Source organism: Rhinatrema bivittatum, chromosome 8, assembly GCF_901001135.1.
Source record: "Rhinatrema bivittatum chromosome 8, aRhiBiv1.1, whole genome shotgun sequence".
Classification (NCBI taxonomy): Eukaryota; Metazoa; Chordata; class Amphibia; order Gymnophiona; family Rhinatrematidae; genus Rhinatrema; species Rhinatrema bivittatum.
Window position 1 is genome coordinate 172,987,339 of NC_042622.1, and position 26,858 is coordinate 173,014,196.

The following is a 26,858-nucleotide window of genomic DNA, read 5'->3' on the forward strand; positions in this document are numbered from 1 at the left end:
CTCGGAGCCCCACCATCACCAGATCCATAGTCCCAAACCGTGAGTCCTCCGGAGGAACCTCAATGTCCAGCTCCTCCAGAATTGCCGGGATAAGTGGACCTAGCTCATCCCTTCTGAACAGGAAGACTACTTTGGGATCATCGCCCTCCACTAGAGGCGCGTCTACTGGCTTGGCCAGCTGGAAATGGTGATCCTGATCCGCATCTGGTCCCTCACCAGGGGCTTGCGGAGGAGACCCCCTTCATCCACCCCGTCTGAATCTAATCTGCCCCCCCAGACAGGAAAGGGACTGAAGAGGGCGTTTGGCCTTGGAGGCTTCTATGCCACTGTGTGACTTGGCGCTCTTGAGGAGTGATGAAGCTCCTGACCCAGCCCCCAGCGACAGTGGGGCCTCATGGGGTACCTTAGCACCCTGGTTCTTCGCAGTTTTCCGTGCCTTGCAGGCTTTATGGATCAACAAAACAAAATCAGAGGAGAACAAGGAAGACTCATCTGAGTCTTTCCCATGCTCCTCCTCTGAAGAGAATTGTTCTGCCTGCAAGTTGCCCCCCCCAGGGGCAGCAGGACGTGGCGAAAGAGGTGGCGGGGAGCTCCCATCCTCTAGGGCAGCCTTCTCCTGCTCCCTGAATGTGCCCTGACAAGAAAAGGGTCTTGAGACTGTTGCAGCGATTCTGCCCTCCCAGGGTCCCTGCGTGCTCTAGAGCTGCTGTGATGCGATTTCGCCGAAATCTGCCCTCCCGAAGGGCCTTCCCCTCCCGACAGGCACCCGGTACAAATTCCGGCCTGGGACTGCCATGTGCGCTGCCGTACGCAGAACAGGACGCACTACGCGGCATGATCCCCAAGCTAAATTAGAATCGGTGCCCGAAAAAAGAACCAGTGCGAACAAGCCAACCCCCGGGAGTTTGTAGGTGCTGAAACGGACGGCAAAAACGGCGCTGGAAGGAAAGGGGGCCGAAGAGACTGATAGGCTAGCTCAGAAAATTAAATAAATCACCTCAGCGTTGTTTTTCTGTGTGCAGAGCTTCAGAGGGTGAGTGAACCAGGCTCCCCGGGGTTATTGTTTGTAAGGTTTTGGGTGGACCCTTTGACACTGTGGCAGCTGACCACGCCCATGGGGGGAAGTCCCATGAGGGGCCACAGGTCAGGCTCAGCTTTGGGACACACAACACAGAGTTATATCTTTTATTAGACAGAGTTGAGAAGCCACCAGAGATGGCAGTAGTGAGTAGAGATGAAGCCTGGCTGGGCTTAGGGTTCCTCAGGATACTGGAAAGGAAAATTAGTTTCTTACCTGATAATTTTCGTTCCTGTAGTACCAAGGATCAGTCCAGGACACCTGGGTTGTGACTCCGCACCAGCGGGTGGAGACAGAGCAAAACTTGTGGGCGGAGCCATATATAAGCCCCTGTGCCAGTCACAGCCCCTCAGTCATATGTAATGTCAAAGCAGCAATGTAACCAAGTAACAAACTGGCTAGAAAAATTCAAACTAACACCGAAAAACTCGAACTTGAACTGGGCTCCCCAACCGGGAGAGCTAAAAACAAGCGAACAGCAGAACTTAAGAAATTATGAGCGGACTCTCCGTTACTGTAGCGAAGCCCTGCGGGTGGGATCCTGGACTGATCCTTGGTACTACAGGAACGAAAATTATCAGGTAAGAAACTAATTTTCCTTTCCCTGTACGTACCAGGATCAGTCCAGGACACCTGGGATGTACCAGAGCAAACCTACCGAGGGTGGGAAGCAGAGAGTCCCGCTCGGAGTACCCTCTCTCCCAAATCCCCCGGAATCGGTAGCCCGGACATCCAATCGGTAATGCCTGATAAAGGTATGCATCGACTTCCAGGTAGCCGCCCTGCAAATCTCCTGAGGCGATACCTGTGAAGCTTCTGCCCAGGACGCAGCCTGGGAACGAGTCGAATGAGCCCGAAGACCCACCGGAAGCGGCTTACCCTTTACCAAGTACGCTGAATCAATAGCCTGTTTAAGCCAACGCGCAATCGTTGTGCGGGACGCTGCGGCCCCTTTCTTTGGCCCTGAGAACAAAACGAACAGATGGTCGGTTACCCGGAACGGATTAGTAACCTCCAAATAATGAAGAAGAGACCTTCGCACGTCTAGCTTTCGCAGTTCTTTGAACTGGGGATCAGTGGACTCCCCGACCCTGAAGGCCGGTAACTCCACTGACTGACTGACGTGAAAAGACGACACCACTTTAGGAAGGAAGGAAGGAACCGTCCGCAAGGATACTCCGGAATCGGAAATCCGCAAGAACGGTTCCCTACAGGACAGCGCCTGCAATTCGGAAATACGCCGAGCCGAGGCAATTGACACCAAAAACACCGTCTTCAAAGTAAGGTCCTTAATAGTTGTACGCTTCAATGGCTCAAAAGGAGCGGAGCTTAGAGCGGAAAGAACCCAGTTAAGGTTCCAAGACGGACAGGGGGGACGCAATGGAGGACGGAGGTGTTTAGCCCCTCGAAGAAAACGGGAAATATCAGGATGAAGAGCCAGGGAGGTTCCTCGGACCTTACCCCGCAAACAACCAAGAGCTGCCACCTGGACCCGTAACGAACTGCACGCCAAACCTTTGGTCAGACCGGCTTGAAGAAACGTTAGAATATCTGAGACTGAAGCAGAAAAGGGATCCAATCCTCGCTGCACGCACCAATCCTCAAAAACCTTCCAGACCCGGACATAAGCGAGAAACGTAGACTGTTTCCTGGACCTCAGCAAAGTAGCTATCACCGCGTCTGAGTAACCTTTTTTCTTCAGACGATTCCTCTCAAAAGCCATGCCGCGAGACAGAAGTGATCCGCATCCTCCAAACAGACGGGGCCCTGACGTAGGAGCCCCGCGAACCCCTGGAGACGAATGGGTAACGACACTGACAGCTGGATGAGATCTGCGAACCACGGACGACGCGGCCATTCCGGTGCTACCATGATCACATGAAACGGGTGCAATTCTATGCGCCGAAGAATCTTGCCTATCATCGGCCACGGGGGAAACACGTAAAGGAGTACATCCGTCGGCCATGGAAGTACCAGAGCGTCGACGCCCTCTGCTCCCCGTTCTCGACGCCGACTGAAGAATCGTGGAGCCTTCGCGTTGTCCCATGTGGCCATCAGATCCATGTGGGGAACTCCCCATGTTCTGCAGATGAGCCGAAAAGCTTCGTCCGCCAACTCCCACTCTCCGGGATCGAGGTGATGACGACTTAGAAAATCCGCCTGTACATTGTCTACCCCGGCAATGTGAGAGGCTGCTATGTTGCTGAGATTTTGTTCTGACCAGGTCATCAAGAGCTGTGCCTCTGCAGCCACCTGTGGACTCCGCGTCCCTCCTTGTCGATTGATGTAGGCCACAGTGGTTGCATTGTCCGATAGTACTCGGACCGCCTTTCCGCTTAGTAACGGTAAAAAGGCTTGGAGAGCTAGACGGACCGCTCTGGTCTCTAGTCTGTTGATAGACCACTGGGTTTGAGAAGCTGTCCACAGCCCCTGGACCGACCTTCCTAGGCAAACTGCTCCCCAGCCGGAGAGACTGGCATCCGTAGTCACTACCGTCCATTTGGGTACCAGCAGGGACACTCCACAGGAGAGATGCTTGGAGTCGAGCCACCAGTGGAGGCTGGATCTCGCTTGGTCCTCGAGTGGAAGAGGCAGGAAAAACTCCTCCGAGACCGGCCGCCATCGGGATAGTAAGGACGACTGCAACGGCCGCAGATGAGCGAACGCCCAGGGAACGAGAGCTATTGTTGAAGCCATCGAGCCCAGGACCGTCAGATAATCGCAAACTCGAGGACTGTGAAGAGAGAGCAATCGTCGCACCTGAGACTGTAGCTTGTCCCTGCGTTCCTGGGACAAGATCACTTTGCCGTTCCTTGTGTCGAAAAGAGCTCCGAGGTATTCTAGGGTCTGAGTCGGTACCAGTTGACTTTTGCTGAAATTGACCACCCAGCCTAGAGACTGTAACACCTGGAGGACTCTGGCCACTGCTTGCTGACACAGAGGCTTGGATTTTGCGCGAATCAACCAATCGTCCAGGTAAGGGTGAACCAGGAGACCTTCTCGGCGTAGTTGCGCCGCAACTACCACCATCACTTTTGTGAACGTGCGAGGAGCGGTTGCTAGACCAAACGGTAGCGCCCGGAACTGAAAATGCCGCCCCAGGATGCAAAACCTTAGGAATTTCTGGAACTCCGGCCGAATTCCACGTGCAGGTACGCCTCCGTGAGGTCCAGAGAAGCCAAGAATTCGCCTGGCCTTACCGAAGCAATAACCGAACGAATCGTCTCCATCTTGAAGTGAGGAACGCGTAGACATCTGTTTACGCCTTTGAGGTCCAAGATCGGCCTTGACGTGCCGTCTTTCTTTGGGACTATGAAGTAAATGGAGTAACGGCCTTTGCCGCGCTGATGGATAGGGACCGGAACGATAGCTCCCAAGCTTTCCAAGCGCCGGATGGTGTCTAGCACTGCCACCTTTTTGGTCGGAGCTTTGCAAGGAGAGACTAGGAACTTGTCCGCTGGAATTCGAACAAAATCTAATGCGTAACCGTGTCTTATCACGTCGAGGACCCACTGGTCCGAAGTAACTCTGGCCCAATCCTCGAAAAACAACGTTAACCGCGCCCCGACATTTGGGATCTTGTGCAGAGACTGAGGCGAGGATTGGACCGACCGCATTTCATTGCGGTCCCTTGTGAGCTCCCGCGGTCGAGGTTCCTCCCTGTTTGCCAAACCGCTTTCCTCGAAAGGATTGCTGCCACTGAGAGGCCCGGGAGGAAGAAGACCTGTACGAGGGACCCGAGGAACGAGAAGGACGTGATTTTCTGGAACCACGGAACCGTGACCTGGAGGAGAAGGAGGACCGCGCTCTGTACTTATCCTCAGGCAGCCTAAACGCCCTGTTCTCTCCTAGGGAGATCATCAGGTCATCCAATTCTTTGCCGAATAGCAGCTTACCTTGAATGGCAGTGCTCCAAGGTGAGCTTTAGAAGAGCCAATCCGCTGCCCAGTTTCGTAACCACAAAAGGCGACGCGCCGAAACAGACGCTACCATGGATCTGGCAGAGGTCCGTAATAGATCATGTAAGCATCTGCTCCATACGCTATTGCCGCCTCAAGACGATCAGCTTGAGACGCCTCTTCCGGGGAGAGATCAGCATTCGCCTGAAGAACTTGGGCCCAGCGCAGACTAGCCCGCATTGCGAAGTTAGTACAGATAGCGGCCCGTACTCCTAGAGCGGACACCTCAAAAATCTTCTTAAGCTGTACCTCCAGCTTCCTGTCCTGGATATCCTTGAGAGCCGTCGCTCCTGTAACCGGGATAGTAGACCGTTTTGTCACCGCCGAGACTGCTGAATCCACTTTCGGAAATTTGAGAAGGTCTAGCGCATCTTCAGGGAGTGGATACAGTTTATCCATGGCCTTACTGACCTTGAGACCCAGCTCCGGGGTATCCCATTCTTTAAACAAAATATCCGTGGACGAAAAATGAAAAGGAAAAGCCACTGCCGGTCCCGTGAGACCTAGCAAAAACCGGATCCATGTTGGCCTCCTGACGGACCCCCACTGACGGAGCCTCAATTCCTAGCTCCTTAAGAATAGCCGGGATTAGAGGTATCAGTTCGTCTCTACGGAAGAGGCGGACCACTTTGGGATCATCTCCCTCAACTGCCTGAGTTCCTTTGCTCGCTCTAGGCTGGGAGGAGCCGTCCGCCGTTGTGTCCTCAGCCCCCATCAGGGGCTCTTCGGCAGGATCCGTGTCCGTCGAGGAGGAAAACTCCGATTCCGAGTCCTGTGGGACTCCCCGCAGGGATTGCTTCCCCCGCGGGGGCTGTCTGGCAGACCCCTCGACTTCTCCAGTCGTCCGCTTCTTTGAGGCATGCTTACTAAGGCCCCCCTCGGAGGCTCCTTTTCGCCTACGCCTACTGCGCTTACACTTAAGGACTTTGCGTAGAAGAAGCGCAAAATCTTCTGAAAAAGAAGCCGAGTCCGAGGAATCGAGTCCGGAACCCTCCCGAGACCGAGACCCTCTCCGGAGCGACCTCCCCCGCAAGACTTGACTGCGGAGAAAGCGGTGGAGGCATAGCAGAGTTCCCTGCCGGCTCCCGCCTGATTTCCTTGCCTGTGGCCAAAATGGCCGCCACTCCCGCGCTGAGCGGGAAAAGATCCTGCTGTTTGTCAGGCAGAGCACTGGTGCGCGGTGGCGAACGCGCGGCCCGAGAACGGACCCCCCGAGACGCCCCCGACGAGCCTTCATCGCCCGGGAGACAAGAAGCACAGAGGCCGTCCCTCGAAAGCCGCGCGCGCGCCGAGCTGCAGGCCCGGCAAGAAGAGCCGCGAGGCATGGCAGCAAAAAAATGCGGGAAATACAAGCGCTGACAGAAAAAAAAAAATAGAAACTTTTTTTTTTTTTTTTTTTTACCAAAATAACGCCACGACTACCCCCCCGCGACCAGCACCTCCCCCCCGAAAAAACCGGAGCGGCAGCACTAAGTAGCAGAGAGCAGGCGCAAACAAAGAAAAATAGAAACTTTTTTTTTTTTTTTTTTTACCGCTTGTCGCTGTCCACGGTCCTGAAGCCCTGTTGCAAGAGGGGTGAGTGAACCGGGCTCCCCGGTGTCAACCCCTAGCGCTGCTACTAGTAAGCCGGGTCCTCGACCCTAGCAGCGGCCTCAACCAGGGGGGGGTAGTCCCCTCAGAACCTCACAGCCCCCCTGGGAGGCAGGGCAGACAGGACACCACTCACTAAAAAACAGCCAAATTTAAAAGGAAATTAAACTCAAAAGAGAAAAATCTGAAAAAAGAAACCTAACTACCACAATCAGTGCAGGCAGAGGCTGTGACTGCACCTGCACCACCTGCTGGAGACAGAGTAAGACTGAGGGGCTGTTACTGGCACAGGGGCTTATATATGGCTCCGCCCACAAGTTTTGCTCTGTCTCCACCCGCTGGTGCGGAGTCACAACCCAGGTGTCCTGGACTGATCCTGGTACGTACAGGGAACAGCGATTCCCTCTATGGCTGTGCTGTAGTGGAGAAAACTGAGATAGTGAGTACAGTGGAGCATACACAGAGTACTGGTATACAGCCTCGTTGGTAAAGTTACTCACACAGCGGTTTCTCCCGGAAGGTGACAGAGAAGCTGGAATAGAGGCAGGCCCTTGAGGAGTGAGGAAATAAAGTTGGTAACTCACTGAAGATGTAGATAGCGGTTTCTTCCAAGCAGAAGCTATAGGTTTCAGGCAGCGAATAGGTTCAGGCAGCTATAGGTTCAGGCGTGACGTCACATCATGTGACTGCCTTGAGCGCCGAATTCGCACGGGTATTCATTCGCTGCCGGCGGGGGCCGTGCATTCATCCAGGCAGAGGGAGCCGGAGGCTGCTTTCGCCGCCGGCTCCCTCTGCCTGGATGAATGCACGCCCACCCGGCCGCCTTGAGCGCCGAAATCGGGGGGAGAGGAGAAGGGAGAAGGGACTATCGTAGCAGGCCCGAGCCTTGCTACTTTTTCAGTTTTGTTTGTTTTTTTTGCTTCGGGAGGAGGAGACAGGACTGGGGCTGCACCGGAGACCGGACGGGGCCAGGGCAGGTGAGCGGAGGCTGGGAGATAGTTTGCCGAGCATCGGGGAACATAACTGTCCACTTCCTGGTACCTGTCATTTCAAATGTCATTTGAAATGACAGGTACCAGCGCGGCCATGAAGCGTTAGGCCCGCGAACCCAGGATACTGTATAGGCGCTCTATACAGTAAAATGGGTTGCGCGGGCCTAACGCTTGCCTAAGGCTTCGCAGCCGCAGCATGCATTTGCATGCAATTAGAAGAGAGTATAGAGCGGTAGGTGAAGAGAACTGTGCATGCGGGGAACGAGGGTGCGCCTGACACTGCCGCACTGTTTCTACCGCGGCCTTAGAGTATCGACCCGTTGATTAGCTAGCAAAAAGTGTAGGCTTTTGTATCCGGGATGCGTGACGTCATCACAGGGGGACGCCCCTGAGGTTCGTGCCAAAGAAAGAACAAGAAGCAGGGCCGCGCAGCGCATGCGCCCTATGGTACCTGGACAACATGGCGGGATGCAGCATCCAAGCCGGACCGGGGACGCCGGAGAGGACAGCAGGCAGACGCCGCGGCAGCCAGACGTCCATCAACCGTGGGAGGAGTCGCAAAAAAGGTAAGGTGGGCGGAGTGGAGACGTCGGGCAGCGACAGTCGTAACACCCGGTATCACTCTCTGCCGCGGGCAGTTACAGGGCTCCCAACCCTCTGCTCCAGAGCCTCTGCTACCAGGGGGGATGGTCCCATCAGGACCAAGCAACCCCTGGGAGGCTGAGAGAGGTATCTCCTCTCCTTAATTTATTATTATTATTATTTTAAATTCTAAACCTACCTCTTATTATTCTTTTTTTGACAATTTTCTAAGGAACAAAAATCAACCAACTAGAAACCTGACACTAAACCAGACTAAAGGTGTTGCACCTCCACCATCTGCTTGAGACAGAGAAATACTGACAGACTCTAGGTGGCACCTCAGGGGTATAGGACGGAGTCGGTTAAAACTTCTCTGTCTCCATTTGCTGGAGGGGAGGCAAAACCCAGGAGTCTGGACTAATCCAGGTTCGTACAGGGAATGTCCATTTATTTATATTCCACTTTTCGGCATGTCAAAGTGGATTACATTCAGGTACTATAGGTATTCCCCTTTCCCCAAAGAGCTCACAATGTAAGTTTGTACCTGAGGCAATGGAAGGTGAGGTAACTTGCTCAAGGTCACAAGGAGTAGCAGTGGGATTTGAACCTTGGTTTCCCTAATTTGCAGCCCACTGCTCTAACCACTAGGCTACTCCTCCATTGTAGGCATTTATTGTAATGTGCCTTGGGCAAGGTGTCACAAAGTAAATAAACTATGATAAACCATAAACTATTCATTATTTACTGTATATATTTTATATAATCTATAAAATGCTAGAATAAAAAAACAGCACTATTATTACAAAACCTAAAAGAGAGAGGATCCTCTTGAAGCGATTCACTCCATTCAATGGGTTCTAATAGTCTTTCATCCAGCGTAGAATGGGCTCTGCCGAAAGTAAGGAAAACAATTTACATTCTAATTCCTAGCATTCAATCATGCCCTCCTTCCATATCTGGGATGCAAACTAGTTTGCAAATAGAAATGACTCATTTACTACAACATCTTTTGATTATTACTGTTGGTACCATTAAAAGATATCACAGCCTAACAATTCATAGAAACATGATGGCATTAAAAGAACAAATGGCCTTTTCAGTCTGCCCATTCACACCAACTACTCAGCGTTACTTGTCCAAGTTCACAAAGACAGATAGAAGAAAAGCTGAATTGAGAACCCAGGAGTCCAAGTTCTTTAACCACATATTTACTGCCTCACAAACAGAAACAATCTCAATAGGTACCAGAAGAATCAAGTCTTTGTACAAACAAAGACAAACTGATGCTCAGCGCTGCTACAATAGAGTTAAGTCAGACATTATGGGGATGCCAGGGGGGTTACATTTATTAATCTTGTAACTCATCTCTGGTGATAAAATCTATAAAACAATAGAAACAAATGCATAAATTGTTATGCCTTCAGTGTACCTTGCTGTTTTGTCTGCTGAGTTCTGTGCTTCCTTAGTCCACACACAGTGCTTTGTCTCCTCTACAGTTTCATTGCCTTGCTCTTTCTCTTCCAACTGCCTGTGATCTTGAACTGTTTACATAAACATAACTGCTATACATCATAAGTGAAATTAAGATATTAACTTACACACAATCAGGCCAATACAGTACAGTGCGCTCCGGCAGAGCGCACTGTTAATCCGCGTTTGGACGCGCGTTTTCGACGTGCTAGCTTTACACCTTATTCAGTAAGGGAGTAATAGTGCGTCAAAAACGCGCGTCCAACCCCCCCCCCCCCCGAAACTAATAGCGCCCGCAACATGTAAATGCATGTTGATGGCCCCTATTAGTTATTCCCGCGCAATTCACTAAGTAAAATGTACAGCCAAGCCGCACATTTTACTTTCAGAAATTAGCGACTACCCAAAGATCCCAAAGTAAAAAATAATTAAAAATAAAAAAATTTAAAAGCGGTCCGCGGCTTGAAAACCGGACGCTCAATTTTGCCAGCGTCCGGTTTCTGAACCCAATGCCGACAAAATTGAGCGTCAGCTGTCAAACTCGCTGACTCCTGTCAAAAAAGAGGCGCTAGGGACACTAGCGCGTCCCTAGCGCCTCTTTTTACCGTGAGCCCTAATTTGAATATTTTGTTTTAGTGAATCGCGTGCACTGGAGAATGGCCTGTGTGCGCACCGGGAGAGCAGGCGCTCGCCCGCTCTCCTGCGAACTTTACTGTATCGGCCTGAAAGTAAGTTTAGATTAAAGTAAACCCAAATTAATTGAAATTAAAGGCCTGATGAATCAGTGGCTCATGCATTCCACTGTTAAGAAGCAGACAAAGGTTAATTTTCTGGCTTAAGTCCTTAGACTGCCAAATCTTAAATGCTAGAAAAACAATGCTAAAGGAAAACTGGTTCTTACCTGCTAATTTTTGTTCCTATAGTACACTGGATCAGTCCAGACAGCTGGGTTTTGCCTTCCCTCCAGCAGATGGAGACAGAGAAGTTTTTGACTGACACTGCCCTTAAGTTGAGGTGCCACCTGCAGTCCTTCAATATTGAACTGTATCCAAGCCAGATGAAAGAAATACAACTCATCCGAACTATGTACAAATTTCCCCCCGAACGAGCAGAGGGAAGAAGAAACCTTGGAAATTGAATAAGAACTGGCACCCACACAATAAACCTGCGGGGGATCACAGAGCCTGAAGTCAAACAGTACACGAGTGGACTCTCCAACTCTCCACTCCCCTAACCCAACCTGGGCGGGGGTCTGGCCTGATCCGTTGTACTACAGGAACGAAAATTAGTGGGTAAGAACCAATTTCCCTTTCCCTGTACGTACCCGGATCAGTCCAGACAACTGGGATGTCCAAAGCTTTCTCATAGAGGGTGGGCTCCCGAGAGTCCCGCTCGAAGCACCCTGTCACCAAAACCTCCTGTTTCTGGGGCCTGGACGTCAAGACGGTAGGGCTTGGAAAACGTATGCAAGGACTTCCAAGTAGCCGCCCTACAGATTTCCTGAGGCGAAACCTGTTGACACTCAGCCCAAGAGGCCGCCTGTGAGTGGGTAGATTGGGCATGAAGCCCAACCGGCACCGGCTGACCTTTTGCGATGTACGCAGAGCTAATGGCTTCCTTCAACCACTGAGCAATAGAGGCTCTTGATGCCTTTTGCCCTCACCTTGGACCGCTCCACAGCATGAACAGATGATCAGACAGGCAGAAACTGTTGGTAACCTCCAAGTACTGTAACAACGCCCACCTAACATCCAACTTCCGCAAATCCCTGGACTGAGGGGTTGGAGGATCCAAAATCAGGAAGGAAGGGATCTCTACAGACTGATTCAAATGGAAAGATGTCACCACATTAGACAGGAAAGAGGGAACCGTTCTCAAGGACACTCCCGAATCTGTAATCTGCAAGAAGGGTTCGCAACAAGAGAGAGCCTGAAGCTCAGACACCCGCCGAGCTGAGGAAACAGCCACCAGAAAAGCTACCTTCAAAGTGAGATCCCTTAGCATCGCATGCTTCAAAGGCTCGAATGGTGACGCACACATGGCCCTCAAAACCAGACTGAGGCTCCAGGAAGGACAAAGATTCCGAACGGGAGGACGTAAATGCTTTACCCCCCCCTGAAGGATGCGAACCATGTCCGGATGAGATGCCAAACAAACACCTCACACAATCCCCCGATGGGAACCTAGAGCCGTACCTGAACTCGCAGGGAATTAAAGGATAACCCTTTCAAGAGACCATCCTGCAAAAAGGCCAAGACATCACCCACGGAGGCACGGTCGTGTCCACCCTGTGGTCCACACACCAAGACTCAAAAACACCCCAAACCCTGACATACGCTAGGGAAGTAGAGGTTTTCCGGGATTGAAGAGAATAGTAATCACCGCCTCCGAATAACCTTTACTTATTAGGAGTTCCCTCTGAAAAGCCAGGCCGCGAAACAGAAGCAATCCGCCCCTTCTAAACAAATGGGCCCTTGGCGGAGGAGGTCTTACAGGATTGGAAACCGTAAGGGGCTGTCCACCGCTAGGTTGACCAGGTGTGCAAACCACGGACGCCTCGGCCATTCCAGAGCCATGAGGATCATGTCTCCTCAGTGTGCCTCTACTCGGCGCAATACTTTGCCAATGAGCAGCCATGGAGGAAACACATAAAGCAGAAGATCTGATGGCCAAGTGAGGACCAGAGCGTCCACTCCTTCTGCTCCCGGCTCCTGATGGCGACTGAAAAATCGCGGGGCCTTGGCATTGCAAAAGGTCGCCATCAAGTTCATGCAGGGCTGGTTCCACCTGCTGCATATGAGGTGAAAGGCGCGGTCCGAAAGCTCCCACTCTCCGGGATCCAGCTGATGACGACTGAGGAAGTCCGCCTGAACATTGTCTGAGCCTGCAATATGAGAGGCTGCTATCCGCTCGAGATGCAGTTCTGCCCAGCTGAACAACTCCTGGGCTTCTAGGGCCACCGCTCTGCTCTTGGTGCCCCCCTGGCGATTGATGTAAGCCACTGTTGTGGCGATGTGCGACAGGATCCTCACTGGTCTTCCCTCCATCAGCGGGAGGAGAGCCTGAAGAGCCAGTCACACAGCCCTGGTCTCCAACCGGTTGATGGACCACGAGGGCTCCGGTGTCCAAAGGCTCTGAACTGAATGGTTCTGAAAAACCGCTCCCCAACCAGAGAGGCTGGCATCCGTGGTCACTACTGTCCAAGAGGAGACCTCCAGATCCACTCCGTGTTGAATCTTGTTCGGGGTGAGCCACCAGAAGAGACTGGACCGAGCAGAGTCCGTGAATGGAAGCAACAGCTGAAACTACTCAGAGAGCGGGTCCCAGCGGGATAGTAAGGCTGATTGCAGAGGTCTCATATGTGCAAAGGCCCATGGGACCAACTCCAAGGTGGAAGCCATGGAACCCCGAACTTGCAGGTAATCCCAGGCTCTGGGCATGCGCATGGCCAGCAATGAGCGAACTTGAGCTTGCAACTTGAGGATCTGCTCCTCGGTTAGGAACACCTTGCCTATGCCCGTGTCGAACAGGGCTCCTAAGAATTTGAGAGTTTGGGAGGGAATCGGATGGCTTTTGGCCAAGTTGACCATCCAACCCAGGGACCACAAAAGGGACAGGACCAGACTCACCACTTCACGACAAAGAGATTCTGACTTCGCTCGAATCAGCCAGTTGTCCAAAGTAAGGGTGCACCAGGACCCCTTCCTTCCAAGGGCCGCTGCCACCACCACCATTACCTTGGTAAAGGTCATGGGCACTGTCGCTAGACCGAAAGGCAGGGCGCAAAACTGAAAATGCTCTCCTAGGATCATAAAGCAGAGGAATCTTTGTGGTTGGGGCGAATGCTTATGTGCAGGTAAGACTCCATCAAGTCCAGGGACGCAAGGTACTCCCCCTTGTGGACTGCCGCAATCACCGACCGCAAGGTCACCATGCGAAAATGCGGCACCCGAAGCTTCCTGTTCACCTTCTTCAAGTCAAGGATGGGTCTGAAAGTGCCATCCTTCTTGGGAACTATGAAGTAAATGGAATACCTGCCTCTTCCCTGCTCTGCAGGAGGCACCGGTACTATGGCCCCCAAGTCTTGGAGGCTACGGACGGTAGCTCGCACTGCCATCTTCTTTTGCTGATACGAGCATGGGGAGCTGAGAAAACAATCTTTGAAAGGGCGAGCAAATTCGAAAGCGTAGCTTCGACCGACTATATCTAGAACCCACTGGTTGGAGGTAATTTTGGCCCACTCCCTGACAAAGAGAGCCAGCCGGCCCCCGATGTGTGGAACCGAGGAGTGGACTGACCTCGCTTCATTGAGAAGGCTTTGGTCCACCCATGCCCTGAGTGGAACCATCTCTGCCGGGCCAGCAGCCACGAAAGGGCTGACCCCATGACTACTGCCTACTCGGGGGTTGCTGGGCAGAAGAACCGGAGGATCTAGAAGCCCGAAATCTACGGTTTCCCCGGAAATGTGCCCAAGAGGGAAAAGGATTCCTCTGTTTCAACTTGTCCTCGGGCAATTTGTGAACTTTGTTCTCACCCAAGGACTTGATCATTTCCTCCAACTCCTTACCAAACAGCTGCTTACCCTTAAAGGGCAAGGAACCCAGCTACACCTTGGAGGAGATGTCTGCTGCCCAGTTCTTCAACCAGAGAAGCCTGCGAGTGGAAACGGACATCATTGTTCTACCTGAGGTCTGCAGCAGATCGTACAACACCTAAGCACTACAGGTGATTTCGGCCTCGAGCCACTCAGCCTGAAGGGAATTATCCAATTGTAGTTGCTGTGCCCAACGAAGACCAGCTCGCAATATGAAACTGCTGCACATAGCAGCCCAAGCCCCAAGGGCGGAGACCTCAAAAATATTCTTTAGGTGGGCTTCCAGCTTCCTATCCTGAAGATCCTTGAACGCCGCAGAGCAAGTAACTAGGATAGTCGTCTTTTTGGTGACTGTGGACACCTCAGCATCCACTTTTGGGATCCTAAGAAGGTCCAAGGCATCTCACTCCTGGAAAAGCAGGGTGGCGACCGAAGTATGAAAGAGAAAGGCCGTGGTTGCACCCCTGAGGCTCAACATCACGGGACCCATGGCTCCCAATGCTGCGCTCTCCTGGGGGGCCTCAATGCCCAGCTCCTCGAGAACTGCAAGAATCAGGGGGGCTAGTTCCTCTCCCCAGAACAAACGCACCACCCTGGGATCATCTCCGGCAAGCAGCAGAACATCAGACTGGGACTGATCAGGATCCAGGTCCAGAACATCGGAGGTTCCCTCCGGAGGATCCAAACCCTGTACAGGGATAGGAGCAGAAGGCGCAGTGGGAAGCACGGACCTCACCGGGGTGAGAACGTTTGGAGATGTTATGCGCCCCACCCGCGGTCGTCCCGTTCACGGGACTGCTCACCTTCGGGGTTCCACAGCGGGTCCCGGTCCTGTCTCCCTTGCGGTCCTTTCAAGTCCAGCTAGGCCCTGGTGTCCCACGGCGGCAGTCGCCGGGCCTTCAGCTGCACGCCAGGCCTCACACCGGACCTTGGTGTCGCAGCAGCTAGCCACGCCCCTGCGCACGCACGTGGACCAGCCGCCCTGATGTACGTTCCAGGGCGAGGCCTAGTTCCGCGGCGCACCCTGATTGCACTCATGTTAAAAGGAAGTCCCTGGCCTCACTTCCATGCCTTTGGCAATCGGGTCAGTTTGTTCCTGAGATTGCCCTTGCTTGTGTTCCTGCTTGCTTGTTCCTAGTCTCCTTCCAGGATCCTTCTGTTCCAGTTCCGTTCCTGCTTATACCTGCTTCCTAGCCCTGCTTGTTCCAGTGTTCGTGTTCATCTCCCCGGTCTTACCTCGGACTGTCCTTCTGGTAAAGACCTCAGCTTGTTCCTGACCTGCCTGCCTGCCCAAGACCTCAGCTTGTTCCTGACCTGCCTGTCTGCCTGCCAAAGACCTCAGCTTTCTCTTTGACCTTGCCTGACCTCTGGATCTTGACCCCTGCTTCGTTGACCATTCCTCGGAATGACTTCTGGACTCTGACCTTGCTTGATTCTGGCGCTGTCCCTAGCCTTGTCATCGCCATCTGTATTCTGGTTCGCTCTCCTCCAATCTGTTTCCAGCCTCAAACCCGATAGCGTTTCTCTAGCATCTGTGGGCATGCCGGACTTACACTCTCCCAGGAGACCCTGCGTGGTCCACCTAAGTCCAAGTGGCCTGGGCCCTATGGGCTCCTCCCAGGGGGGGACCTCGGGCTTCCAGTGGTGAAGCTCTACACTGCCTCTGTCTCCTTCCGTGCTCCTCCCCCTGTGGACAGTCCTTGTACTACCACAGGACAAGGGTCCACCCCCGAGCACAACAGGAAACTGCCACCCTCTGGGGTCCCGTAAGGACTGGAGCCACAGTCATGTCGTGGCTAGAACCTTTGAAGTGCTTTGCCATTTTAGAGGAGCTATTCTTATGTTCGTGACGCTTAGCTGAGTGTCTGACCCGAAAGACTTTGTGTAAAAAAAGACAAAGTCAGAAGAAATGGAGGATGAGGAATCTGAGCCTTCCCAAGGCTCCTCCTTGGAAGAGAGGCTTCCCGCTGCCGCAGTTCAGCCCCCCCTGGAGGCCCCAGCTTGTGGTGACAACGAGGGCGGGAAATCTCCCTCCCCCCCTGGCCACGTACAAAATGGCTGCCATTCCATTGCTAAGTGGGAATGGATCACCCGATGGCTCCTGCGCCGAAGTGAGCCTCCCAGGCTCTCGGCCGACGTAAGATTTTCCCCCTGCAATGTGCTCGGAGGGTCCCTTCCTGAGCATAGACCGTTGCGCGAGAGACGTGAGCACGCGGCACCACGGGCCACACAAGCCGCACTGCACCGCATTGCAGGAGAGTGGGGCTAGGTTGAAAAGGAGAAATACTGCATGGGAGCCGTCTGATGGAGCAGCCGTCTGATGGAGCAGCCGTCTGATGGAGAAGAGGGACGTCCGGAGCCTACCTGCACTCAGCTGGGTAGTGCCTCATTGTTTTCTTCTTTTTTTTGGTAAAACAAAAAAACTTTGATCTTGCGTTTGGCTGCAGGCTCTAAATGTTCCCTGGCAAGGTGAGTGAGCTGGGCTTCTCGGTATCGCCCTGGGTGTGACTGCCAGAATGGGGGTGGGGGTGTGTGTCGAACTACCCAGTCTCCGTCCCTCTGCTCGAATGCCTCTAATACCAGGGGGGATGGTCACAGCGGGACCTACCAAACCCCCTGGGAGGCAGTAGATTTGTCTTCCAAGAAATTTCTGTCTCCTTGAACTTTTTTTTTTTAATTTACTTCAGATTGCAGGAGTTTTGCAACGCCACCATCTGCTGGAGGCAGAGAAATACTGATGGAAAGCAGGTGGCACCTCAACTTAAGGGCAGTGTCAGTCAAAAACTTTTCTGTCTCCCATCTGCTGGAGGGGAGGCAAAACCCAGCTGTCTGGACTGATCCAGGTACGTACAGGGAACACTGGCTCTCACATAGACATCTGCTGGCCAAATGAAACATGAAAACTACTTGAAAGTATGGGAAAGGGATGTGGGGGAAAAATGGAAAATACTGAAGCTGTGCTTAATGCTTTCTCTAGACAACAGTATTTCGGGATCTACTGCACATGGGAAGTTTATTTATTTATGGACATTTGATATTCCACTTTTTTTTTTTTTTACCATGAATGGTCTCAAAGCGGATTACAAAACATTAAAAATAGGTTACAATAGTATTAGATTAACAGAATACTGGTTGACACATTTTTATTGCCTGAATTATGAATCAGATTCAATACAAAAATATTTCTTGATGACAAATGTATTTAGTCTCTAGGTCTAAAACTAGACAGAAACCAACAGATTCTAGGAACATTTTATCTTGGAGAACTGGTACAATTGCTTGAATTTGCAAAAGGTATTGCACCAATTCTACACTAACACTGCTATGGCTTCTGAGTTTTCCGTTGAAGGCTTGGCATGTAAGAAAAACTGTTAAATTGATTTTTCTTGAAATTTCAAAAATCTACATAGGGACAACTGAGCCAATTTGAAGGTATATCATTTGAAGTATATCAGATTTAGAAAAAGCTTTTAGAATATATCCTCTATGGAGAAATTTATTCTTACCTGACAATTTCCTTTTCTTGAGTCCAGTCTGACAAGTCCAGATGCATTGGATTATGTCCACCAACCAGCAGATGGAGAAAGAGACTAACAGATTTCCTGGTTACCCTTTATAGACATATTCCTCCCTACATACTTCTCTACTGAAAACTGGAAGACACCATCTGACAAAGTAAAAAGGAAAAATCACCTTTGGAAGAAACTAAGGAAATGAACAAAACTGGTTCTCTGCATATAACGGCCTGCAGCTCCAAAATTTGACTGGAAGAACAGATCACCACAAAAAATACTAATTCTTAGTATTATTTTCAAAATTAAATTGCAAGGGCAAAGTTCACAAATGTATTGCTGAAAGCTATATTAAAAATATTCTATAACAATATATCCAGCTATTTCTTTATCCAGTTTCACCCTCTTGTTTTCATTTTGAGACTGGCTATTAACCCTGCACTCCATCTGAGTGACCAGGTAAGTAGCATTTCCTGGTTTCAAGATTTCTGTAAAGGAAATAAAAGTCTCTTTGTGACTTCTTATCTCCAAATTGCCCGCCTAATTTCTATACAAGACAAATATCAAGAACATAACATATTACAAACAATTCTGGATACTTTTAGCCAATCTTTTTTCTTTACATGCAGTGAGACAAATCTTCTGTAAACACTCTGTTTAGTCAGTTTTCATGGTACTCATAACAGAAATAAACTGAGCAGTCAATTTATGATTAAGTATGTATTTTTAAAAAGATAAAATTATTGTATTTTATTCAACTCACATCACTTCCTTTTACATATATCTTCCCTTCCATGTTCTCCTGGTATTATATGGTTCCTATGTACCGGGTTGTTTTTTTTTTTTACCTTATTTAAATTTTAAAAGAGGGAGGAGGCTATGATTATCTCTATCATCTTCATTAACAGGATGTTCACATTTTTCTTTTATGTGCCAAGCCTGGAGCAGCTTTCTTTCTAGAACAGGGCTTCACAAACCTGTCCTGGGAACCCCACAGCCAGTTGGATTTTCAGGATATCCACAATCATTTCCTTAGAAGCTTTATTTCCCTTCTTCACTCCACTGAATAAGGCAAAGAGATCTGATCTCCAAAAAGCATTCGTCACCTTAAGATATCAGAAGAGAATATGCCAAACATCCAATAGGTGAAGCTCCTTTGCAAGTGGAGTATCGAATGTCAAATGCTGGAAAGCTGGCAGCTCCACTGTCTGGTTGAGATGAAATGAGGAAACGACCTTCGGCAAGAAGGAAGGGACAGTATGTAATCTTCTGAAATGCGTAGGAAGGAGTCTCTACATACAATTCAAAGCTCCGAAATTACTGGTGGCCAACCATGTAGAAGGATATACAAGCCTATGTGGGCTCTTGCGCTGTTTGCGCCAAGCAAAAACCGCCAGCTGGACGTCTTTGGGGTCTGTTACAACCCTTGCCAGCCCCTGATGACCCTGGACACATATAGCAACCAATTTCGTGGTAGATTTACTGCTCTCCAACGGGAACAATACCATTTGGGTCACCGTTGATCGCTTCTCCAAAATGGAGCATTTTGTAGCCTTGCCAGGATTACCCTCTGCTGTGGAGTTAGCAAAACCCTTCATCAAACATATCTTCCGCCTTCATGGAATGCTAAGCATATACTGTCCGACAGAGGAGTACAATTCACTGCTAAGTTCTGAAGAGTCCTATGTCAAAAGTTTGACATCTCCTCCTTGGACTTGACCTCTGCTTACCACCCTCAGTCACTTCGTCCATCTAACATTCCTCCACCTTTTGAAATTGCTTTATATGATTCACCAAAACTTCAGATATGCATTGTTTACTCTCCTCCAGGAGCACTTGAGAAAAACTGCTCACCTCTAATTGAATTTATCATGAACAACATCTCCCTCAACAAACCCATCATCTTACTTGGTGACTTCAACATACATTTCAACTTACCCACCCAATCAAAAACCTGCCAAACAATCACTGATGCACTATCAACTCTAAATCTTGAACAAATAATCCAAACTCCAACACACAATTGACCTTATCTTGTCAACACTGAAATTTGGAAAACAATATCTACATACACTACAGAAATACCATGGTCTGACCACCACCTAATCCAAGCTAAAATACATACCAACCTCAACCTTAAAACGCCTCAAAGCACCCCAAAAATAATATCCTACCATCCACCATTCAACACAGATCTCTTACAAAAAACTCTTCAATCCGAATTAAACATCATCAATCTATCTAACTCTGATAATGCTACCTCATCATGGCTAAATATCACAAAAAAAGTAGCAGACAGCATCAATCCCATCATTACAAAATATAAACAGCAGCACAAACACAACCAATGGTACAATGAAAATATCAGAACTGCCAAACGTTTACTCAGAAAAAAAGAAAGAGAATGGCGAAAAAACAAAAACTCTACCACACTAAATAACTATCGGAGCAACCTAGCTCAATATAAAAATATCATCAACAATGCAAAAAAGGATTTCTTCTCCAATAAACTCTCCAAATTTCATCATAACCCCAGAATGTTATTCACAATAGTTCAGAAACTTACCAAAACCACCCAAGAATCTACATCCACCAAACATGGAAGTGATGATGTTGCTGACTTCTTCAACAACAAAATATCTCATCTTATCCAATCCAACATAACCAACAGCAACCAGAACACCAAACTTAACAACAAGATAACTTCATCTTGGTCAAACTTCGACACCATCTCCACACTCGAAATTCAAACTATAATAAACAAAATGAACCCCGCCAACCATCCATTAGACACCATCACAATAACCACCCTCAAAACAATTGAACCTACCATATCTAAAACCATCAGGAGAGGGACCTTGGGGTGATAGTGTCTAATGATCTGAAGTCGGCGAAACAATGTGACAAGGCAATAGCTAAAGCCAGAAGAATGCTGGGCTGCATAGAGAGAGGAATATCGAGTAAGAAAAGGGAAGTGATTATTCCCTTGTACAGGTCCTTGGTGAGGCCTCACCTGGAGTACTGTGTTCAGTTCTGGAGACCGTATCTTCAAAAAGACAAAGACAAGATGGAGGCGGTACAGAGAAGGGCGACCAGGAAGGTGGAGGATCTTCATCGGATGACGTACGAGGAGAGATTGAAGAATCTAAATATGTACACCCTGGAGGAAAGGAGGAGCAGAGGTGATATGATACAGACTTTCAGATACTTGAAAGGTGTTAATGATCCAAAGACAACGACAAACCTTTTCCGTAGGAAAAAAATCAGCAGAACCAGGGGTCACGATTTGAAGCTCCAGGGAGGAAGATTCAGAACCAATGTCAGGAAGTATTTCTTCACAGAGAGGGTGGTGGATGCCTGGAATGCCCTTCCGGAGGATGTGGTGAAGACCAGAACTGTGAAGGACTTCAAAGGGGTGTGGGATAAACACTGTGGATCCATAAAGTCAAGAGGCCACCAATGAAGAGTGGGTGACTCGCCAGAATGATGGCTACTGCCTGGAGACAATACCCTTATTAAATAAACATACACATGCTTACTGTGACTCCAACATCGCTCTAAGCTTCAACAGCAAGAGGAAATGTGGAAAAAAGGATTCACACTCACAAAGAGGGGAGTAGCTGGCTTGTTACGGCGGTTACTACCCCAAATCAAATAAGCCTGATACTTCACTTTCAATGCATATACAGCATAGTTCTCTGCTTCAACGGCAGGGGAGAAGAAAAACTGATACTTCACACATCCAGCAGAGCTCTCTGCTTCAACGGCAGGGGAGAAGAAAAGAGGGTTCGCACTCACAAAGCGGGGAGTAGCTGGCTTGTTACGGCGGTTACTACCCCAAACCAAATGTGCCTGATACTTCACTTTCGATGCATATCCAGCATGGCTCTCTGCTTCAACAGCATGGGAGAAGATTGATACTTCACTCATATCCAGCATAGCTCTCTGCTTCAACGGCAGGGGAGAAAAAAAGAAAACTGATACTTCACGCATATCCAGCATAGCTCCCTGCTTCAACGGCAGGGGAGAAGAAAAACAACCAATAAGGGCTGTATAACATAGTCTGGGTAAAACAAATAAGCATGGGTGTAGCTTGCTTATTGCGGCGGCTACTACCCCTAACTAATCAAGCTAGATATTTCACTTGGATGCAGCTCCATCACTGCTCTCTACATTAAAGGTGGGGGTGGAAGGGAAATAGAACCAAGAGCTAAGAGAAACAGATAAGTATGAGAGAAAAAATGTGTGAAGCTTGCTGGGCAGACTGGATGGGCCATTTGGTCTTCTTCTGCCGTCATTTCTATGTTTCTATGTTTTTATCTTTGACTGAAGGCAACTACCCCAAATGCCTCAAATCTGCTGTCATCAAACCAATCCTCAAAAAGAACAACCTTGATCCAGAAATCCTCACCAACTACCGCCCCATATCAAACCTTTCATTCCTAGCCAAAACCATTGAAAAAGTCGTACACACCCAACTAGATGAATATCTGGAGACAAACAACATCCTACCTCCATCCCAATATGGATTTAGAAAAAACCTAAACACAGAATCTCTCCTCATCTCCCTAAATTTATTTATTTATTTATTTATTTTTAACTTTTATATACCGACATTCTTGCATTAAATACAAATCAGGCCGGTTTACAGTGAAACAGAAAAAGCAGGAAAAAATTCCTTAGTCGAATACAATGAAACAGCTTAGTTAACAAAGGAAACATAAATATAAATTTTTACATATACACAAAGGTTTGCACGAAGGGGTGCACAAAGGGGAGAGCCCCTTTGTTGCGCCCCTTCGGCGCGCGACGCCCGGTACGCGACACCTGGTGTTGAGGCTGTCTTAACTGTCCGATGTTAGTGACGTCATGGGGGGGCGGGTCTAATGATCGCAGCATTTACATCGCTGCTTCTTTCCAGTTCCAGGTGAAGATCAAGCTGTTTCCTTCACTTCCCCTCCCATGACTGTGGGGTGAGAAGCGCTGCAGGGTGCCCCTTGATGTTATCTGGCTTCCCACATGCGACGCCTGGTGTTGAGGCTGTCTTAACTGTCCGATGTTAGTGACGTCATGGGGGGACGGGTCTAATGATCGCAGCACTTCCATCGCTGCTTCTTTCCAGTTCCAGGTGAAGAGATTATCATTATAGGCTTTGACAAAGGTGAAAAATACCTGCTCATACTCCTCGACCTCTCAGCCGCCTTCGACACAGTAAACCACAATATACTGTTAGAACGACTATCCCAAATTGGCTTAACTGGTACCACACTACACTGGTTCTCTTCCTACCTATCTGAACGAACATACCAGGTACTGATCAACAACATTCCATCAAAAATGATCGACCTCAACACTGGAGTCCCTCAAGATTCAGCATTATCCGCTACCCTCTTCAACATATACCTTCTTTTTTTTTCAATTTAATATTTATTAAATTTTTTCAATAATTAAACAGAAGTTTCAGGATTTTCCATAATACAATATTCTTATAACTATCCTACTTCCCAGAAGGTACATTGCTTTACACAATAAATCCAAAAGAAACAAATTTCACACTTAAACTCCTGCACATTACTATAAAAAATTAAGGAATGTAATGGGAGATCCAAGAAAATATACTAGAGCATTATTTCCATCATTATAGTTATACAAAATCAAACTATTAAAAGATCATGGAATCCTACACTTCCTATACGCTGATGACATTCAGCTTCTAATTCCCATACAAAACTCAATTGAAGACACCTACAAAAAAACATCAGATCTACTTATTTCAATCAAGCATCTACTAAATTCCCTGAAACTCATAATCAACTTCGACAAAACTGAAATACTACTCATGGATAAAAAACCCAATCCAACTCCGCCACCTGTGACAATACTAGATAAACAAATGATATCTATACTCCCTACCACCCACACCAGGAACCTTGGAGTTACCATTGATGCTGAACTCTCTTTCAAGACCCACATAGTAAATAAAACGAAAGAAGAATACCACAAGTTACTAACCCTAAGACATATAAAACCATTTCTCAACCCTTGTGACTTCAGAACTGTCCTGCAACTACTTATTTTCTCCACCTTCAACTACTGCAACTCCTTACTAATTGGAATACCTTCATCATCCCTCAAACCACTCCAAATACTGCAGAACTCAGCTGCCAGAATTCTTACAGGAACAAAAAGAAATGAGCATAACACACCCATTTTGACCTCACTTCACTGGCTACCTATTACTGCACGTATTACCTACAAATCAATGACCATCATTCACAAAATCCTAAACAACGATCATCAAGGACTAAAAGGCTTAAACATAACCCCCCAAAATCCACAAAGAAACCTACGCTCTAACAACTCAGGATACTTAAACATCCCCACCATCAGAAACGCTCATCTGTCAACTACACGTGAAAGAGCCTTTTCCATCGCTTCCCCCAAACTTTGGAACACCCTACCCAAAGCCCTGAGAATCCAACACAACCTGAAAACATTCAAAAAAGACCTAAAAACATTTATTGTCCGCAAATTCTATACTAACTCGCAGACGTCTGATCATCCCAGCTCTCAACCGGACTCGCATCTATAATCCTCTTATTTTCCTGCTCCCCTGATGAACCTCCTTTCCCTCCCCATTCAACCCCTCCTTGCTCTCTGACTTGATACGTTTTATATTTGAAAATGTTAACCTTACTCTACTGTTACACACCTTCTATGAAAATGTATATTGTTCACAAGGTTTTACTGTTCTCAACTGCTATGACAATTATATAAGCTGTAAACCGTTATGATGGCTCTAATGAATAACGGTATATAAAACTCAACAAATAAATAAATAAATAATGGACAGACTGAAAGAATGAACAGAACGCTTAAACTGTTTCTTCGGTCCTATGTTAACTAGAGCGACTGGGCGGAACTGCTACCTTGGGCAGAATTCGCTATCAACTAGCATCCTGCTACATCTATGGGGTCTTCTCCTTTTCAGCTCATCTATGGACGACAACCACTTCCTCTGCCAATTCCCTTATCGGTGGCTTCTCCTGCAGCACAGGCCACTGCAGCAGAGTTATCTCAGCTTTGGAAGCAAATGAAGGATCTGCTCCTTAAAGCAGGACAGAAAGCAAAAAAGATCTACGATGCTCACCATCGAGAAGCACCTCAGTTTCAGCCTGGAGACAATGTCTGGCTGAGTACCAAGTTCCTGCATCTTAAACTGCCATCAGCAAGTTTTGCACCTCGCTATGTAGGACACTTTGCAATCCTTCGGCGCTTGTGAAATCTGATGTACAGTTTGAAATTACCTCCATCAATGAGAACAACGCTTTCCATGTCTCTCTGCTAAAACCCTTGATGCTCTTGGAGTTCTCTAAGAAGACCCCAGAACCCATTAATCTGGACACTGAGGATGATATTGAGTATGCTGTAGATGACATCTTGGATGTCCGTAAGAGAGGCAAGACATGGGAATACCTCATCTCCTGGGAGGGTTATGGACCAGAAAAAAACTCAAGGGAGACTCTGGCCAACATCATGGATAAAGACATGGTACGTCAATTTCATCTTGCATACCCTCGAAAACCCAGACCACCAGGGTGAGGTCCTGGAGGGGGCCCTTTGAAGGGGGGTACTGTTGCGTCTGTCGGTCGCAGATGGCTGCGACCGCTCTGCCTCACCTCTTTTACCTTTCTCCTCCTCCTTTGGGAAGATGGCTGCCTCCGCTGCTGTTTGCCGAACCCCTTGGTGTCTCCGAGCCAGCATGGGTGTTCCCGTCCGCCATGCTTGTTCCTGAGGCCTCCTAGAGCGCGCGTGCGCATGCTGCCCACTTTCTTAAGCACTTCATGGCGGGAACCTCGGGGGCGGCGCCACCGCATGACATCAGTACCTCCGGGTATTTTAACCTCCACTCCGCTCCAATACGAGTTAGCAAGGACTTCGGTTTTGCTACTCTGACCGCTTCTAAGCTGCTCGCTTGGATTCCTCACTACCCTCTGGGGTATTTTGCTACCTAGTGAAGCTCTGGGTACCCGCTCCTCGGGGGTCTCTCGCTTCTACTCGCCCTCCGGGGTTATTCAGCCTAACCTTCAGGACACCCGCCCCCTCGGGGGTCTTGTCTGCTTTATTCCAGGTACCCTCGGTGCTCCTAGGTACTTGCTCCTCAAGGGCCTATCCTGCTCTGGGTATCCTGCACCTCAGACCACGGGTCCTTCTCTTTACTCAAATACCAAAGGAAGCTATTATCGCTGCTACCCTGTGAGTACTACTAACGCTCCAAGCTCTCCTTGCTCCACCTTTCAGGTTCACGACCTATCCCTCGCTGTGGAACACTATGGGACCGTCGCTATTTCTGGGTGAGATCATCAACTACATTACAACTGAGACTATCTGGAGCCTTACTGTGATATCGCTGGACTACAGCATTGTCCAGTCCTTGGACAAGTATCATCTTCATCACAGCAGTATAATAAAGCTTCCTTTCCTCTGTGTCCGCTTGCTATTGAGTCTAGCCTATCATTGTGGTTCCCCACGGGGCCCCTCCCCATGGCAGGAGTCATCGCCACTTCGACCAAGAGCCCACATTATGCCACAAACCCAACAAGTCCATTTGAAGGGAAAAAGACTTTTGAGAGATGATACATCTTGCTGGGCGAGATTTATGTTTAAAATTTCCGATTTGTCAAAATTCACTTTGAGGCCCGACACTGTGCTAAAGGCATCCAGTTCCCCGATTACTCCTGTCAGTGAGTTAAATGGGTCTGTTAGCATAAGCATAATATCATCTGCGAAAAGGGAGACTTTAAAATGACAACCTCCCATATGGATTCTTGTAATTGTGGATGAGGTTTGTAAGCGGGTCGTAAAGGGTACAAGAAATAGTGCAAAGAGCAAGGTGACAGAGGGCACCCTTGCCATGTGCCCCTTTCTATTATAAAAGGTTCCCTGTGACTGCCATTGATTTTTACCTGAGCAGAGGGATGTTCATAAAGCTACATTTGCCACTTGATAAAGAATGATCCAAAACCCATTTTTGCCAGATTCTTGAACTGAAAGGGCCAGTGGACCAAATCGAACATTTTT

General features: G+C 48.8%; 1 protein-coding gene across 6 annotated transcripts in view; it reads right to left on the reverse strand.

Annotated features, from left to right (window-relative positions):
• The window catches only part of TEX14 (testis expressed 14, intercellular bridge forming factor), a 608,800-nt gene that overhangs the window by 66,075 nt on the left and 515,867 nt on the right, over positions 1–26,858 (reverse strand). For all 6 annotated transcript variants that reach the window (XR_003858113.1, XR_003858112.1, XR_003858111.1 and 3 more), the window contains exons 27-28: positions 9,631–9,742; positions 9,010–9,090 (exon numbers count right to left, since the gene is read on the reverse strand). Coding sequence is in view for 3 of the 6 variants with exons in the window: in XM_029611460.1 (XP_029467320.1) it covers positions 9,010–9,090; positions 9,631–9,742 (193 nt within the window). In the remaining 3 variants the exon portion in view is untranslated. The remainder of the gene's footprint in view (positions 1–9,009; positions 9,091–9,630; positions 9,743–26,858) is intronic.